We start from the raw sequence: 20,101 nt of genomic DNA on the forward strand, positions 1-20,101 counted from the left end.
CCCAGAGCTGCACTCACTATTCTGCTGTTGCAGTCACTGTGTACATACATTACATTACTGATCTTGAGTTACATCCTGTATTATCCTCCAGAGCTGCACTCACAATTCTGCTGGTGCAGTCAGTGTGTACATACATTACATTACTGATCCGGAGTTACCTCCTGTATTGTACTCCAGAGCAGCACTCACAATTCTGCTGGTGCAGTCACTGTGTACATACATTACATTACTGATCCCGAGTTACATCCTGTATTATACTCCAGAGCTGCACTCACTATTCTGCTGGTGCAGTCACTGTGTACATACATTACATTACTGATCCTGAGTTACATCCTGTATTATACTCCAGAGCTGCACTCACTATTCTGCTGGTGCAGTCACTATGTACATACATTACATTACTGATCCTGAGTTACATCCTGTATTATACTCCAGAGCTGCACTCACTATTCTGCTGGTGCAGTCACTGTGTGCATACATTACATTACTGATCCTGAGTTACATCCTGTATTATACCCCAGAGCTGCACTCACTATTCTGCTGGTGCAGTCACTGTGTACATACATTACATTACTGATCCTGAGTTACCTCCTGTATTATACTCCAGAGCTGCACTCACTATTCTGCTGGTGCAGTCACTGTGTACATACATTACATTACTGATCCTGAGTTACATCCTGTATTATATTCCAGAGCTGCACTCACTATTCTGCTGGTGCAGTCACTGTGTACATACATTACATTACTGATCCTGAGTTACCTCCTGTATTATACTCCAGAGCTGCACTCACTATTCTGCTGGTGCAGTCACTGTGTACATACATTACATTACTGATCCTGAGTTACATCCTCTATTATATTCCAGAGCTGCACTCACTATTCTGCTGGTGCAGTCACTGTGTACATACATTACATTACTGATCCTGAGTTACATCCTGTATTATACTCCAGAGCTGCACTCACTATTCTGCTGGTGCAGTCACTGTGTACATACATTACATTACTGATCCTGAGTTACCTCCTGTATTATACTCCAGAGCTGCACTCACTATTCTGCTGGTGCAGTCACTGTGCGCATACATTACATTACTGATCCTAAGTTACATCCTGTATTATACTCCAGAGCTGCACTCACTATCCTGCTGGTGCAGTCACTGTGTACATACATTACATTACTGATCCTGAGTTACCTCCTGTATTATACCCCAGAGCTGCACTCACTATTCTGCTGGTGCAGTCACTGTGTACATACATTACATTACTGATCCGGAGTTACCTCCTGTATTATACTCCAGAGCTGCACTCACTATTCTGCTGGTGCAGTCACTGTGTACATACATTACATTACTGATCCTGAGTTACATCCTGTATTATACTCCAGAGCTGCACTCACTATTCTGCTGGTGCAGTCACTGTGTACATACATTACATTACTGATCCTGAGTTACATCCTGTATTATACTCCAGAGCTGTGCTCACTATTCTGCTGGTGCAGTCACTGTGTACATACATTACATTACTGATCCTGAGTTACATCCTGTATTATACTCCAGAGCTGCACTCACTATCCTGCTGGTGCAGTCACTGTGTACATACATTACATTACTGATCCTGAGTTACCTCCTGTATTATACCCCAGAGCTGCACTCACTATTCTGCTGGTGCAGTCACTGTGTACATACATTACATTACTGATCCTGAGTTACCTCCTGTATTATACTCCAGAGCTGCACTCACTATTCTGCTGGTGCAGTCACTGTGTACATACATTACATTACATTACTGATCCTGAGTTACATCCTGTATTATACTCCAGAGCTGCACTCACTATTCTGCTGGTGGAGTCACTGTGTACATACACTATATTACTGATCCTGAGTTACATCCTGTATTATACTCCAGAGCTGCACTCACTATCCTGCTGGTGCAGTCACTGTGCGCATACATTACATTACTGATCCTGAGTTACATACTGTATTATACTCCAGAGCTGCACTCACTATTCTGCTGGTGCAGTCACTGTGTACATACACTACATTAATGATCCTGAGTTACATCCTGTATTATACTCCAGAGCTGCACTCACTATTCTGCTGGTGGAGTCACTGTGTACATACACTACATTACTGATCCTGAGTTACATCCTGTATTATACTCCAGAGCTGCACTCACTATCCTGCTGGTGCAGTCACTGTGCGCATACATTACATTACTAATCCTGAGTTACATACTGTATTATACTCCAGAGCTGCACTCACTATCCTGCTGGTGCAGTCACTGTGTACATACATTACATTACTGATCCTGAGTTACATTCTGCATTATACTCCAGAGCTGCACTCACTATTCTGCTGGTGCAGTCACTGTGCGCATACATTACATTACTGATCCTGAGTTACATCCTGTATTATACTCCAGAGCTGCACTCACTATTCTGCTGGTGCAGTCACTGTGTAGTTACATTACATTACTGATCCTGAGTTACATCCTGTATTATACTTCAGAGCTGCGCTCACTATTCTGCTGGTGCAGTCACTGTGTACATACATTACATTACTGATCCGGAGTTACATCCTGTATTATACTCCAGAGCTGCACTCACTATTCTGCTGGTGCAGTCACTGTCTAGTTACATTACATTACTGATCCTGAGTTACATCCTGTATTATACTTCAGAGCTGCACTCACTATTCTGCTGGTGCAGTCACTGTGTACATACATTACATTACTGATCCTGAGTTACATCCTGTATTATACTCCAGAGCTGCACTCACTATTCTGCTGTTGCAGTCACTGTGTACATACATTACATTACTGATCCTGAGTTACCTCCTGTATTATACTCCAGAGCTGCATTCGCTATTCTGCTGGTGCAGTCACTGTGTAGTTACATTACATTACTGATCCTGAGTTACATCCTGTATTATACTTCAGAGCTGCGCTCACTATTCTGCTGGTGCAGTCAGTGTGTACATACATTACATTACTGATCCTGAGTTACATCCTGTATTATCCTCCAGAGCTGCACTCACTATTCTGCTGGTGCAGTCAGTGTGTACATACATTACATTACTGATCCTGAGTAACATCCTGTATTATACTCCAGAGCTGCACTCAGTATTCTGCTGGTGCAGTCACTGTGCACATACATTACATTACTGATCCTGAGTTACATCCTGTATTATACTCCAGAGCTGCACTCACTATTCTGCTGGTGCAGTCACTGTGTACATACATTACATTACTGATCCTGAGTTACATCCTGTATTATACTCCAGAGCTGCACTCACTATTCTGCTGGTGCAGTCACTGTGTACATACATTACATTACTGATCCTGAGTTACATCCTGTATTATACTCCAGAGCTGCACTCACTATTCTGCTGGTGCAGTCACTATGTACATACATTACTGATCCTGAGTTACATCCTGTATTATACCCCAGAGCTGCACTCACTATTCTGCTGGTGCAGTCACTGTATACATACATTACATTACTGATCCTGAGTTACCTCCTGTATTATACCCCAGAGCGGCACTCACTATTCTGCTGGTCCAGTCACTGTGTACATACATTACATTACTGATCCCGAGTTACATCCTGTATTATCCTCCAGAGCTGCACTCACTATTCTGCTGGTGCAGTCACTGTGTACATACATTACATTACTGATCCTGAGTTACCTCCTGTATTATACTCCAGAGCAGCACTCACTATTCTTCTGGTGCAGTCACTGTGTACATACATTACTGATCCCGAGTTACATCCTGTATTATACTCCAGAGCTGCACTCACTATTCTGCTGGTGCAGTCACTGTGTACATACATTACATTACTGATCCTGAGTTACATCCTGTATTATACTCCAGAGCTGCACTCACTATTCTGCTGGTGCAGTCACTGTGTACATACATTACATTACTGATCCTGAGTTACATCCTGTATTATACTCCAGAGCTGCACTCACTATTCTGCTGGTGCAGTCACTGTGTACATACATTACATTACTGATCCTGAGTTACATCCTCTATTATCCTCCAGAGCTACACTCACTATTCTGCTGGTGCAGTCACTCTGTACATACATTACATTACTGATCCTGAGTTACATCCTGTATTATACTCCAGAGCTGCACTCACTATTCTGCTGGTGCAGTCACTGTGTACATACATTACATTACTGATCCTGAGTTACACCCTGTATTATACTCCAGAGCTGCACTCACTATTCTGCTGGTGCAGTCACTGTGTACATACATTACATTACTGATCCTGAGTTACACCCTGTATTATACTCCAGAGCTGCACTCACTATTCTGCTGGTGCAGTCACTGTGTACATACATTACTGATCCTGCGTTACATCCTGTATTATACCCCAGAGCTGCACTCACTATTCTGCTGGTGCAGTCACTGTATACATACATTACATTACTGATCCTGAGTTACATCCTGTATTATACTCCAGAGGTGCACTCAGTATTCTGCTGGTGCAGTCACTGTGCACATACATTACATTACTGATCCTGAGTTACATCCTGTATTATACTCCAGAGCTGCACTCAGTATTCTGCTGGTGCAGTCACTGTGCACATACATTACATTACTGATCCTGAGTTACATCCTGTATTATACTCCAGAGCTGCACTCAGTATTCTGCTGGTGCAGTCACTGTGTACATACATTACATTACTGATCCTGAGTTACATCCTGTATTATACTCCAGAGCTGCACTCAGTATTCTGCTGGTGCAGTCACTGTGCACATACATTACATTACTGATCCTGAGTTACATCCTGTATTATACTCCAGAGCTGCACTCACTATTCTGCTGGTGCAGTCACTGTGTACATACATTACATTACTGATCCTGAGTTACATCCTGTATTATACTCCAGAGCTGCACTCACTATTCTGCTGGTGCAGTCACTGTGTACATACATTACATTACTGATCCTGAGTTACCTCCTGTATTATACTCCAGAGCTGCATTCGCTATTCTGCTGGTGCAGTCACTGTGTAGTTACATTACATTACTGATCCTGAGTTACATCCTGTATTATACTTCAGAGCTGCGCTCACTATTCTGCTGGTGCAGTCAGTGTGTACATACATTACATTACTGATCCTGAGTTACATCCTGTATTATCCTCCAGAGCTGCACTCACTATTCTGCTGGTGCAGTCAGTGTGTACATACATTACATTACTGATCCTGAGTAACATCCTGTATTATACTCCAGAGCTGCACTCAGTATTCTGCTGGTGCAGTCACTGTGCACATACATTACATTACTGATCCTGAGTTACATCCTGTATTATACTCCAGAGCTGCACTCACTATTCTGCTGGTGCAGTCACTGTGTACATACATTACATTACTGATCCTGAGTTACATCCTGTATTATACTCCAGAGCTGCACTCACTATTCTGCTGGTGCAGTCACTGTGTACATACATTACATTACTGATCCTGAGTTACATCCTGTATTATACTCCAGAGCTGCACTCACTATTCTGCTGGTGCAGTCACTATGTACATACATTACTGATCCTGAGTTACATCCTGTATTATACCCCAGAGCTGCACTCACTATTCTGCTGGTGCAGTCACTGTATACATACATTACATTACTGATCCTGAGTTACCTCCTGTATTATACCCCAGAGCGGCACTCACTATTCTGCTGGTCCAGTCACTGTGTACATACATTACATTACTGATCCCGAGTTACATCCTGTATTATCCTCCAGAGCTGCACTCACTATTCTGCTGGTGCAGTCACTGTGTACATACATTACATTACTGATCCTGAGTTACCTCCTGTATTATACTCCAGAGCAGCACTCACTATTCTTCTGGTGCAGTCACTGTGTACATACATTACTGATCCCGAGTTACATCCTGTATTATACTCCAGAGCTGCACTCACTATTCTGCTGGTGCAGTCACTGTGTACATACATTACATTACTGATCCTGAGTTACATCCTGTATTATACTCCAGAGCTGCACTCACTATTCTGCTGGTGCAGTCACTGTGTACATACATTACATTACTGATCCTGAGTTACATCCTGTATTATACTCCAGAGCTGCACTCACTATTCTGCTGGTGCAGTCACTGTGTACATACATTACATTACTGATCCTGAGTTACATCCTCTATTATCCTCCAGAGCTACACTCACTATTCTGCTGGTGCAGTCACTCTGTACATACATTACATTACTGATCCTGAGTTACATCCTGTATTATACTCCAGAGCTGCACTCACTATTCTGCTGGTGCAGTCACTGTGTACATACATTACATTACTGATCCTGAGTTACACCCTGTATTATACTCCAGAGCTGCACTCACTATTCTGCTGGTGCAGTCACTGTGTACATACATTACATTACTGATCCTGAGTTACACCCTGTATTATACTCCAGAGCTGCACTCACTATTCTGCTGGTGCAGTCACTGTGTACATACATTACTGATCCTGCGTTACATCCTGTATTATACTCCAGAGCAGCACTCACTATTCTGCTGGTGCAGTCACTGTGTACATACATTACTTATCCTGAGTTACATCCTGTATTATACCTCAGAGCTGCACTCACTATTCTGCTGGTGCAGTCACTGTGTACATACATTACATTACTGATCCTGAGTAACATCCTGTATTATACTCCAGAGCTGCACTCACTATTCTGCTGATGCAGTCACTGTGTACATACATTACATTATTGATCCCGAGTTACATCCTGTATTATACCCCGGAGCTGCACTCACTATTCTGCTGGTGCAGTCACTGTGTACATACATTACTGATCCTGAGTTACATATTGTATTATACTCCAGAGCTGCACTCTCTATTCTGCTGGTGAAGTCACTGTGTACATACATTACATTACTGATCCTGAGTTACATCCTGTATTATACTCCAGAGCTGCACTCACTATTCTGGTGGTGCAGTCACTGTGTACATACATTACATTACTGATCCTGAGTTACATCCTGTATTATACTCCAGAGCTGCACTCACTATTCTGCTGGTGGAGTCACTGTGTATATACATTACTGATCCTGAGTTACATCCTGTATTATACTCCAGAGCTGCACTCACTATTCTGCTGGTGCAGTCACTGTGTACATACATTACATTACTGATCCTGAGTTACACCCTGTATTATACTCCAGAGCTGCACTCACTATTCTGCTGGTGGAGTCACTGTGTATATACATTACTGATCCTGAGTTACATCCTGTATTATACTCCAGAGCTGCACTCACTATTCTGCTGGTGCAGTCACTGTGTACATACATTACTGATCCTGAGTTACATCCTGTATTATACTCCAGAGCTGCACTCACTATTCTGCTGGTGCAGTCACTGTGTACATACATTACATTACTGATCCTGAGTTACATCCTGTATTATACTCCAGAGCTGCACTCACTATTCTGGTGGTGCAGTCACTGTGTACATACATTACATTACTGATCCTGAGTTACATCCTGTATTATACTCCAGAGCTGCACTCACTATTCTGCTGGTGGAGTCACTGTGTATATACATTACTGATCCTGAGTTACCTCCTGTATTATACTCCAGAGCTGCACTCACTATTCTGCTGGTGCAGTCTCTGTGTACATACATTACATTACTGATCCTGAGTTACCTCCTGTATTATACTCCAGAGCTGCACTCCCTATTCTGCTGGTGCAGTCACTGTGTACATACATTACATTACTGATCCTGAGTTACATCCTGTATTATACCCCAGAGCTGCACTCACTATTCTGCTGGTGCAGTCACTGTGTACATACATTACATTACTGATCCTGAGTTACCTCCTGTATTATACTCCAGAGCTGCACTCCCTATTCTGCTGGTGCAGTCACTGTGTACATACATTACATTACTGATCCTGAGTTACATCCTGTATTATACCCCAGAGCTGCGCTCACTATTCTGCTGGTGCAGTCACTGTGTACATACATTACATTACTGATCCTGAGTTACCTCCTGTATTATACTCCAGAGCTGCACTCACTATTCTGCTGGTGCAGTCACTGTGTACATACATTACATTACTGATCCTGAGTTACCTCCTGTATTATACCCCAGAGCTGCACTCACTATTCTGCTGGTGCAGTCACTGTGTACATACATTACATTACTGATCCTGAGTTACATCCTGTATTATACTCCAGAGCTGCACTCACTATTCTGCTGGTGCAGTCACTGTGTACATACATTACATTACTGATCCTGAGTTACATCCTCTATTATCCTCCAGAGCTACACTCACTATTCTGCTGGTGCAGTCACTGTGTACATACATTACATTACTGATCCTGAGTTACATCCTGTATTATACCACAGAGCTGCACTCACTATTCTGCTGGTGCAGTCACTGTGTACATACATTACTTATCCTGAGTTACATCTTGTATTATACCCCAGAGCTGCACTCACTATTCTGCTGGTGCAGTCACTGTGTACATACATTACATTACTGATCCCGAGTTACCTCCTGTATTATACTCCAGAGCTGCACTCACTATTCTGCTGGTGCAGTCACTGTGTACATACATTACATTACTGATCCTGAGTTACCTCCTGTATTATACTCCAGAGCTGCACTCACTATTCTGCTGGTGCAGTCACTGTGTACATACATTACATTACTGATCCTGAGTTACATCCTGTATTATACCCCAGAGCTGCACTCACTATTCTGCTGGTGCAGTCACTGTGTACATACATTACATTACTGATCCTGAGTTACCTCCTGTATTATACTCCAGAGCTGCACTCACTATCCTGCTGGTGCAGTCACTGTGCGTATACATTACATTACTGATCCTGAGTTACATCCTGTATTATACTCGAGAGCTGCACTCACTATTCTGCTGGTGCAGTCACTGTGTACATACATTACATTACTGATCCTGAGTTACATCCTGTATTATACTCCAGAGCTGCACTCACTATTCTGCTGGTGCAGTCACTGTGTACATACATTACATTACTGATCCTGAGTTACCTCCTGTATTATACCCCAGAGCTGCACTCACTATTCTGCTGGTGCATTCACTGTGTACATATATTACATTACTGATCCTGAGTTACCTCCTGTATTATACTCCAGAGCTGCACTCACTATTCGGCTGGTGCAGTCACTGTGTACATTTCATTACATTACTGATCCGGAGTTACATCCTGTATTATACTCCAGAGCTGCACTCACTATTCTGCTGGTGCAGTCACTGTGTACATACATTACATTACTGATCCTGAGTTACATCCTGTATTATACTCCAGAGCTGCACTCACTATTCTGCTGGTGCAGTCACTGTGTACATACATTACATTACTGATCCTGAGTTACCTCCTGTATTATACTCCAGAGTTGCACTCACTATTCTGCTGGTGCAGTCACTGTGTACATATATTACATTACTGATCCTGAGTTACATCCTGTATTATACTCCAGAGCTGCACTCACTATTCTGCTGGTGCAGTCACTGTGTACATACATTACTGATCCTGAGTTACATCCTGTATTATACTCCAGAGCTGCACTCACTATTCTGCTGGTGCAGTCACTGTGTACATACATTACATTACTGATCCTGAGTTACATCCTGTATTATACTCCAGAGCTGCACTCACTATTCTGCTGGTGCAGCCACTATGTACATACATTACATTACTGATCCTGAGTTACATCCTGTATTATACTCCAGAGCTGCACTCACTATTCTGCTGGTACAGTCACTGTGTACATACATTACATTACTGATCATGAGTTACATCCTGTATTATACTCCAGAGCTGCACTCACTATCCTGCTGGTGCAGTCACTGTGCGCATACATTACATTACTGATCCCGAGTTACATCCTGTATTATACTCCAGAGCTGCACTCACTATTCTGCTGGTGCAGTCACTGTGTACATACATTACATTACTGATCCTGAGTTACCTCCTGTATTATACTCCAGAGCTGCACTCACGATTCTGCTGGTGCAGTCACTGTGCGCATACATTACATTACTGATCCTGAGTTACATCCTGTATTATACTCCAGAGCTGCACTCACTATCCTGCTGGTGCAGTCACTGTGTACATACATTACATTACTGATCCTGAGTTACCTCCTGTATTATACCCCAGAGCTGCACTCACTATTCTGCTGGTGCAGTCACTGTGTACATACATTACATTACTGATCCTGAGTTACCTCCTGTATTATACTCTAGAGCTGCACTCACTATTCTGCTGGTGGAGTCACTGTGTACATACATTACATTACTGATCCTGAGTTACCTCCTGTATTATACTCCAGAGCTGCACTCACTATTCTGCTGGAGCAGTCACTGTGTACATACATTACATTACTGATCCTGAGTTACATCCTGTATTATACTCCAGAGCTGCACTCACTATTCTGCTGGTGGAGTCACTGTGTACATACATTACGTTACTGATCCTGAGTTACATCCTGTATTATACTCCAGAGCTGCACTCACTATTCTGCTGGTGGAGTCACTGTGTACATACACTACATTACTGATCCTGAGTTACATCCTGTATTATACTCCAGAGCTGCACTCACTATTCTGCTGGTGCAGTCACTGTGTACATACATTACTGATCCTGAGTTACATCCTGTATTATACTCCAGAGCTGCACTCACTATCCTGCTGGTGCAGTCACTGTGCGCATACATTACATTACTGATCCTGAGTTACATCCTGTATTATACTCCAGAGCTGCACTCACTATTCTGCTGGTGCAGTCACTGTGTACATACATTACATTACTGATCCTGAGTTACATCCTGTATTATACTCCAGAGCTGCACTCGCTATTCTGCTGGTGCAGTCACTGTGTACATACATTACTGATCCTGAGTTACCTCCTATATTATACTCCAGAGCTGCACTCACTATTCTGTTCGTGCAGTCACTGTGTACATACATTACATTACTGATCCTGAGTTACCTCCTGTATTATACTCCAGAGCTGCACTCACTATTCTGCTGGTGGAGTCACTATGTACATACATTACTGATCCTGAGTTACATCCTGTATTATACCCCAGAGCTGCACTCACTATTCTGCTGGTGCAGTCACTGTGTACATACATTACATTACTGATCCTGAGTTACATCCTGTATTATACCTCAGAGCTGCACTCACTATTCTACTGGTGCAGTCACTGTGTACATACATTACATTACTGATCCTGAGTTACATCCTATATTATCCTCCAGAGCTGCACTCACTATTCTGCTGGTGCAGTCACTGTGTACATACATTACATTACTGATCCTGAGTTACATCCTGTATTATACCTCAGAGCTGCACTCACTATTCTACTGGTGCAGTCACTGTGTACATACATTACATTACTGATCCTGAGTTACATCCTGTATTATACTCCAGAGCTGCACTCACTATTCTGCTGGTGCAGTCACTGTGTACATACATTACATTACTGATCCTGAGTTACATCCTGTATTATACTCCAGAGCTGCACTCACTATTCTGCTGGTGCAGTCACTGTGTACATACATTACATTACTGATCCTGAGTTACATCCTGTATTATACTCCAGAGCTGCACTCACTATTCTGCTGGTGCAGTCACTGTGTACATACATTACATTACTGATCCTGAGTTACCTCCTGTATTATACTCCAGAGCTGCACTCACTATTCTGCTGGTGCAGTCACTGTGTACATACATCACATTACTGATCCTGAGTTACATCCTGTATTATACTCCAGAGCTGCACTCACTATTCTGCTGGTGCAGTCACTGTGTACATACATTACATTACTGATCCTGAGTTACATCCTGTATTATACTCCAGAGCTGCACTCACTATTCTGCTGGTGCAGTCACCGTGTACATACATTACATTACTTATCCTGAGTTACCTCCTGTATTATACTCCAGAGCTGCGCTCACTATTCTGCTGGTGGAGTCACTGTGTACATACATTACATTACTGATCCTGAGTTACATCCTGTATTATACCTCAGAGCTGCACTCACTATTCTACTGGTGCAGTCACTGTGTACATACATTACATTACTGATCCTGAGTTACATCCTGTATTATACTCCAGAGCTGCACTCACTATTCTGCTGGTGCAGTCACTGTGTACATACATTACATTACTGATCCTGAGTTACATCCTGTATTATACTCCAGAGCTGCACTCACTATTCTGCTGGTGCAGTCACTGTGTACATACATTACATTACTGATCCTGAGTTACCTCCTGTATTATACTCCAGAGCTGCACTCACTATTCTGCTGGTGCAGTCACTGTGTACATACATTACATTACTGATCCTGAGTTACATCCTGTATTATACTCCAGAGCTGCACTCACTATTCTGCTGGTGCAGTCACCGTGTACATACATTACATTACTTATCCTGAGTTACCTCCTGTATTATACTCCAGAGCTGCACTCACTCTTCTGCTGGTGCAGTCACTGTGTACATACATTACATTACTGATCCGGAGTTACCTCCTGTATTATACTCCAGAGCTGCACTCACTATTCTGCTGGTGCAGTCACTGTGTACATACATTACATTACTGATCCGGAGTTACCTCCTGTATTATTCTCCAGAGCTGCACTCGCTAATTTGTTTCACAAGATCTAACTGAATGCAAATTACAAAAAAAACCTCTGCAGATATTGAACTGAGCTGCTGGCAGATTTCAGCTCTGAGGGCGCACAGTTCTGGTACGTAGATCACGTAATGTCTTGTATAATGTCCTGGGAGGTTTCTCACCTTGGCCTCTTCCTCGAGGAGCCTTGTAGCCTCCTCACGTTCTTTACGCATTTTCTCCTTCATAGAGACAGGAAAGGCAGAGCAGCGGGAGAGAGGGAGAGAAAAGCAGACGTGAAAGGAGGAAACAAATGTGCAAGATGGGGAGGAGAGAGGAAGAAGAGAGAAAGATGTAGGGAAGAAAGACATGAGCAAGAATGAGGGGGGTTGGGTGCAAGGAGCTGATGAGGAACGTAAAGGGGACAGGATGTGTCTGGACGCAGAGCGGCCAGGATCTCCACACACAAACTACAAGACACAGAGCGGCCGGGATCTCCACACACACACACACACACTACTAGACGCAGAGCGGCCAGGATCTCCACACACACACACTACTAGACGCAGAGCGGCCGGGATCTCCACACACACACACTACTAGACGCAGAGCGGCCAGGATCTCCACACACACACTACAAGACACAGAGCGGCCGGGATCTCCACACACACACACTTCTGGACGCAGAGCAGCCGGGATCTCCACACACACACTTCTGGACGCAGAGCGGCCGGGATCTAGACACACACACTTCTGGACGCAGAGCGGCCGGGATCTCCACACACACACTTCTGGACGCAGAGCGGCCGGGATCTCCACACACACACTTCTGGACGCAGAGCGGCCGGGATCTCCACACACACACTTCTGGACGCAGAGCGGCCGGGATCTCCACACACACACACTACTAGACGCAGAGCGGCCAGGATCTCCACACACACACTTCTGGACGCAGAGCGGCCGGGATCTCCACACACACACACTACTAGACGTAGAGTGGCCGGGATCTCCACACACACACTACTAGACGCAGAGCGGCCGGGATCTCCACACACACACTTCTAGACGCAGAGCGGCCGGGATCTCCACACACACACTTCTGGACGTAGAGCGGCCGGGATCTCCATACACACACTTCTGGACGTAGAGCGGCCGGGATCTCCATACACACACTACTAGACGCAGAGCGGCCGGGATCTCCACACACACACACTTCTGGACATAGAGCGGCCGGGATCTCCACACACACACTACTAGACGCAGAGCGGCCGGGATCTCCACACACACACACTACTAGACGCAGAGCGGCCGGGATCTCCACACACACACTACTAGACGCAGAGCGGCCGGGATCTCCACACACACACTTCTGGATGCAGAGCGGCCGGGATCTCCACACACACACTACTAGACGCAGAGCGGCCAGGATCTCCACACACACACTACTAGACGCAGAGCGGCCAGGATCTTCACACACACACTACTAGACGCAGAGCGGCCGGGATCTCCACACACACACTACTAGACGCAGAGCGACCGGGATCTCCACACACACACTACTAGACGCAGAGCGGCCGGGATCTCCACACACACACTTCTGGATGCAGAGCGGCCGGGATCTCCACACACACACACTACTAGACGCAGAGCGGCCAGGATCTCCACACACACACTACTAGACGCAGAGCGGCCGGGATCTCCACACACACACTTCTGGACGCAGAGCGGCCGGGATCTCCACACACACACTTCTGGACGCAGAGCGGCCGGGATCTCCACACACACACACTACTAGACGCAGAGCGGCCAGGATCTCCACACACACACTTCTGGACGCAGAGCGGCCGGGATCTCCACACACACACACTACTAGACGTAGAGCGGCCGGGATCTCCACACACACACTACTAGACGCAGAGCGGCCGGGATCTCCACACACACACTTCTGGAAGCAGAGCGGCCGGGATCTCCACACACACACTTCTGGACGCAGAGCGGCCGGGATCTCCACACACACACACTTCTGGACACAGAGCGGCCGGGATCTCCACACACACACACTTCTGGACGCAGAGCGGCCGGGATCTCCACACACACAAACTTCTGGACGCAGAACGGCCGGGATCTCCACACACACACACTTCTAGACGCAGAGCGGCCAGGATCTCCACACACACACACACTTCTAGACGCAGAGCGGCCGGGATCTCCACACACACACTACTAGACGCAGAGCGGCCGGGATCTCCACACACACACTTCTGGACGCAGAGCGGCCGGGATCTCCACACACACACTTCTGGACGCAGAGCGGCCAGGATCTCCACACACACACTTCTAGACGCAGAGCGGCCGGGATCTCCACACACACACTACTAGACGCAGAGCGGCCGGGATCTCCACACACACACTTCTGGACGCAGAGCGGCCGGGATCTCCACACACACACTACTAGATGCAGAGCGGCCGGGATCTCCACACACACACTTCTGGACGCAGAGCGGCCGGGATCTCTACACACACACTTCTGGACGCAGAGCGGCCGGGATCTCCACACACACACTTCTGGACGCAGAGCGGCCGGGATCTCTACACACACACTACTAGACGCAGAGCGGCCGGGATCTCCACACACACACACACACTTCTGGACGCAGAGCGGCCGGGATCTCCACACACACACTACTAGACGTAGAGCGGCCGGGATCTCCACACACACACTACTAGACGTAGAGCGGCCGGGATCTCCACACACACACACTACTAGACGCAGAGCGGCCGGGATCTCCACACACACACTTCTGGACGCAGAGCGGCCGGGATCTCCACACACACACTTCTGGACGCAGAGCGGCCGGGATCTCCACACACACACTTCTGGACACAGAGCGGCCGGGATCTCCACACACACACACACTTCTGGACGCAGAGTGGCCGGGATCTCCACACACACACTTCTGGACGCAGAGCGGCCGGGATCTCCACACACACACTACTAGACGTAGAGCGGCCGGGTGTCACGGGTGTGTTGCCACGAAGATCGTCACAAGTACACAGCCTGACTTCTCGCAGCTGACTTGTTGGTGCTTTGTGTTTCTCGGCAGTGAGGGAGTTAATTCTCTCTCTCTCTCTGGGCTAGATGAGGTCCAGCCTCGCCCAGCTGCAATCAATACTTCTGTAGTGAGACTCCTTCATATACCTGCTGGTCTGTTTGGGAAGTGTCGGTGAAAGCATTTCATTCAGACTGACAGAGCGGATCGTGGTGTTTGGAGTTGCTGAGATAAGTGTATTTGGAAGTGTTTTTTCCCTTTCCTCGCTTTATCATTTATCTCCTTTCCCGTTGGTGTTCCCTCTGTTGTAGTTGAGAAGTTGTTTGTATGCAAGGTGGTTTTGGTTTTTCCCTTGTACTGTCTCGTTCGTCTAAATACTGTGTGTGGGCATATTATTTCTTGTTCCCTTTGGTTGTGATCGGGGTCCTTCTCAGGACTAGATTACTGAGGTGCAGGGATCTTCAGGAGGTAGGGGTTACGCTGGCGGCCTGGACCTCTGTACCCTTAACAGTACCTCCAGGTTGAGGGATTAGTCAGGGCCCCAGCTTAGGGTCAGCTTAGGCCCCCTACCTCCAGTATACAGAGACAGCGTGACATTTTCACCGACCCACTTAGTTTTTCTCCAGCTACTATGGATCCAGTAGCCGGTCTAGCTCGGCAATTGCAGAGTTTGTCCATGGAGCTGGCGGACGTTAGGTCCAAGGTTTGGCATCCTCAGGAGCAAGCCGGACCAGAACCTAAAGTAGCTCTCCCTGATAGGTTCACTGGGGGGCGGGACAAGTTTTTTGTTTTCCGGGAGGCATGTAAATTGTACTTTCGGCTGCGGCCTCGGTCATCGGGGAGTGAAGAACAAAGGGTGGGAATTGTCATCTCGCTCCTACAAGGGGACCCACAATCTTGGGCGTTCTCTCTTCCCCCGGGTTCCCCGGCTCTCCAGTCAGTGGATAGGTTTTTCGCTGCCCTGGGACTCGTATATGATGACCCAGATCGGATCTCCCTTGCTGAGTCTAAGTTACGTAGGATCCAGCAGGGAGATCGTCCGGCGGAGGAATTCTGTTCGGAGTTCCGTAGGTGGGCCACGGACACCCAGTGGAATGACCCGGCTCTTAGGAGCCAGTTTTGTCATGGTTTATCCGACAAATTACAGGATGTGTTGGCACAGTATGACTCTCCCGTGTCTCTGGAAGCCGCTATGGCCCTCGCTATTCGCGTGGACAGACGGCTTCGGGAGAGGTGCGGGATAACTCTACCCCCTGTGATGACTCCACCTCCTACAAGGTCCCCTCATATGGTGGTTCCCCTGGTCAGTCCAGAGGAGCCTATGCAATTAGGAGGGACATCATTTCGGGGGAGGGGACCGGTGGTGCGCCATAAGGCAGGAAGGTGTTTCTTCTGCGGGAGAAAGGGACATTTTATTGGGGGGTGTCCATCCCGTCCCTTGCAGAGTGAAGAGTCGTCGGAAAACTGTTGATCCCAGGTTGTGTGGTGGACGGCAATCTGGGAGTAGGTATTTCGTCCCTAGGTTCGTCTCAGTTTCTCGTACCGGCGGAGGTGGTGGTGGGTACGAGAACTGAGAGGATATCTGTTCTTCTGGATAGTGGGGCCGGGGCTAATCTGGTTGATGCTCGGTTTGCCCGGGTTCAAGGTATGCGGTTGAGTGAGTTGGCTAAACCCATCCCCATATTCTCGATCGATGCCAGGCCTCTCGGTCAGGGAAGTTTTTTGCAAGTTGTGCATGACGTAAAACTTCAAGTGGGGGCGATACATAAAGAACTGTTGTCTTGCTACGTGTTGGAGGGTCTTCCCACTCCTATAGTGTTGGGCCTTCCTTGGTTAGCTAAGCATAACCCGGTTATTAATTGGCAAACCAGGGAGATAAGCCAATGGAGTAAATTCTGTAATAAAAACTGCATGAACACGGTCATTGGTGCGGTTACTCCTTGGGTCTTACCTCCATTTCTGGCGGACTTTGAGGATGTATTCTCGGAGAAAGGGTGTCAGGAACTACCTCCTCATCGCGAGTATGACTGTTCTGTAAAACTGCTCCCTGAGGCCAAGTTACCTAAAGCTAGGTTGTATAACCTTTCTGGTCCTGAGAGGCAGGCCATGAAGGATTATATCTCAGAAAGTCTGGCTAAGGGGCATATTAGACCTTCATCTTCACCGGTGGCTGCGGGGTTCTTCTTTGTTAAGAAGAAAGATGGAGGCCTACGCCCTTGCCTGGATTTCCGTGAACTTAATCGGATTACGGTCCGAGATCCGTATCCGCTCCCACTTATTCCCGATCTCTTTAATCAGATCGTGGGCGCCAAATGGTTTTCTAAGTTGGATCTCAGGGGGGCGTACAATCTGATTAGGATGAAGGAGGGGGATGAGTGGAAGACGGCTTTTAACACTCCGGAGGGGCATTATGAGAACCTTGTCATGCCATTCGGTCTGACTAATGCCCCGGCGGTGTTCCAACACTTTGTTAATGACATTTTTCGCCGCCTGGTGGGACAGTTTGTTGTCATATATCTGGATGATATCCTAATTTACTCGCCGGATCTGGTGTCTCATCAGGAGCACGTTAGGCAGGTGTTACAGATCTTGCGGGATAATAAACTGTATGCCAAGTGGGAAAAGTGTGTGTTCGCCGTACAGGAACTCCAGTTTTTAGGCTTCCTGGTTTCAGCGTCCGGTTTTCGTATGGACCCTGGGAAAGTGCGGGCAGTTCTTGAGTGGGATCGGCCAGGGAATCTTAAGGCACTACAACGTTTCCTGGGGTTTGCTAATTATTACCGGAAGTTCATTCGTAATTTCTCGTCCATGGTTAAGCCTCTCACTGACATGACTAAAAAGGGGACGGATTTTTCTAGGTGGTCTGACAAGGCTTGTCAAGCATTCTCCTCCTTGAAAAAATGTTTTGCCTCGGCACCCATACTCATTTAACCTGATGCGTCACAGCCATTCATTGTAGAGGTAGACGCTTCCGAGGTAGGGGTGGGAGCAGTATTGTCACAGGGTTCGTCCCCTGGTAAGTGGCGTCCGTGCGCCTTTTTCTCTAAAAAATTGTCGTCCGCTGAGAGGAATTACGATGTCGGCAATAGGGAACTCTTGGCCTTTAAGTTAGCTTTTGAGGAGTGGCGCCATTTTCTGGAGGGGGCAGTTCATCCGGTCACCGTCATCACCGATCACAAGAACCTGCTATATCTGGAGTCCGCGAAACGTCTGAATCCCAGACAAGCTAGGTGGTCATTGTTTTTTACCAGGTTTAATTTTGTCGTTACATATCGTCCTGGGTCAAAAAATGTAAAGGCGGATGCCTTATCTTGTAGTTTCCCTGGGGCCGGGAATACGGACAACCCGATTCCTATCCTTCAGGAGGGGGTGGTGGTTTCGGCAGTATGCTCTGAGCTGGAGGAGGAGGTATTGGAGGCTCAGGGGGACGCCCCTGTTGGACCTCCAGGGAGATTGTTTGTTCCAGATCAGTTGCGACAAAAGGTGATCGAGGCACACCATAACTCAGTTTTTGCAGGACACCCGGGGAGTAAAGCAACTGTGGATCTCCTCTCGCGTCGGTTTTGGTGGCCTAATTTACATAAGGAGGTGGTAACTATTGTCGCGTCCTGTGGGGTTTGTGCGCGCTCTAAGACCTCACATACCCGTCCGTCTGAGGCCCTCTTACCTTTGAAGATCCCGGAGCGTCCTTGGACTCATCTGTCTATGGACTTTATTACGGACCTCCCTCCGTCTTTGGGTAAAACGGTCATACTCGTTGTAGTGGACAGGTTCAGCAAGATGGCACATTTTATCGCTCTTCCGGCTCTCCCTAATGCTAAAACTCTTGCGCAGGTGTTCATTGGGGAGATTGTGAGGCTTCACGGGGTACCCTCCGAGGTGGTGTCTGATCGGGGGTCTCAGTTTGTGTCTAAGTTCTGGAAGGCGTTTTGTGCACGGCGGGGGATGCAGTTGTCATTCTCATCGGCTTTTCATCCTCAGACCAATGGTCAGACGGAACGTATGAACCAGAGCTTGGAGACATATCTCCGGTGTTTTGTGTCAGAGAACCAAGAGGACTGGGCTTCTTTCTTACCTCTGGCAGAGTTTGCTCTTAATAATAGGCGGAGCGAGTCCACTGGTAAGTCCCCGTTTTTTGGGGCATATGGTTTTCACCCCCAGTTTTGTACTTTCAGTAGGGGGGGCTCTTCGGGGGTTCCTGAGGAGGAACGATTTTCCTCATCACTCGCTTCAGTATGGAGAGGGGTGCTGAAGAATCTGAATACTATGGGGAACCGATACTAACGTATGGCTGATAGGAGGAGAGTGTCTGGTCCGGACCTAAGTGTGAACGATCGGGTATGGTTGTCTACCAGGAATATAAAACTTAAGGTTCCCTCCTGGAAACTGGGTCCCAGGTTCATCGGGCCGTACAGA

The 20,101-nt window shown here is 46.8% G+C and overlaps 1 protein-coding gene across 30 annotated transcripts in view; it reads right to left on the minus strand.

Annotated features, from left to right (window-relative positions):
• SCRIB (scribble planar cell polarity protein) overlaps window positions 1-20,101 on the minus strand; it is a 185,625-nt gene that overhangs the window by 89,749 nt on the left and 75,775 nt on the right. For 21 of the 30 annotated variants that reach the window (XR_012320202.1, XR_012320197.1, XR_012320195.1 and 18 more), the window contains one exon: window positions 12,821-12,877. The exons of the other annotated variants lie outside the window; for them this stretch is intronic. Coding sequence is in view for 11 of the 21 variants with exons in the window: in XM_073680016.1 (XP_073536117.1) it covers window positions 12,821-12,877 (57 nt within the window). In the remaining 10 variants the exon portion in view is untranslated. The remainder of the gene's footprint in view (window positions 1-12,820; window positions 12,878-20,101) is intronic. 30 annotated transcript variants of the gene reach the window in all.

Source organism: Phyllobates terribilis, unplaced genomic scaffold, assembly GCF_046119375.1.
Source record: "Phyllobates terribilis strain yellow unplaced genomic scaffold, ASM4611937v1 Scaffold_4__5_contigs__length_816908805, whole genome shotgun sequence".
NCBI lineage: Eukaryota > Metazoa > Chordata > Amphibia > Anura > Dendrobatidae > Phyllobates > Phyllobates terribilis.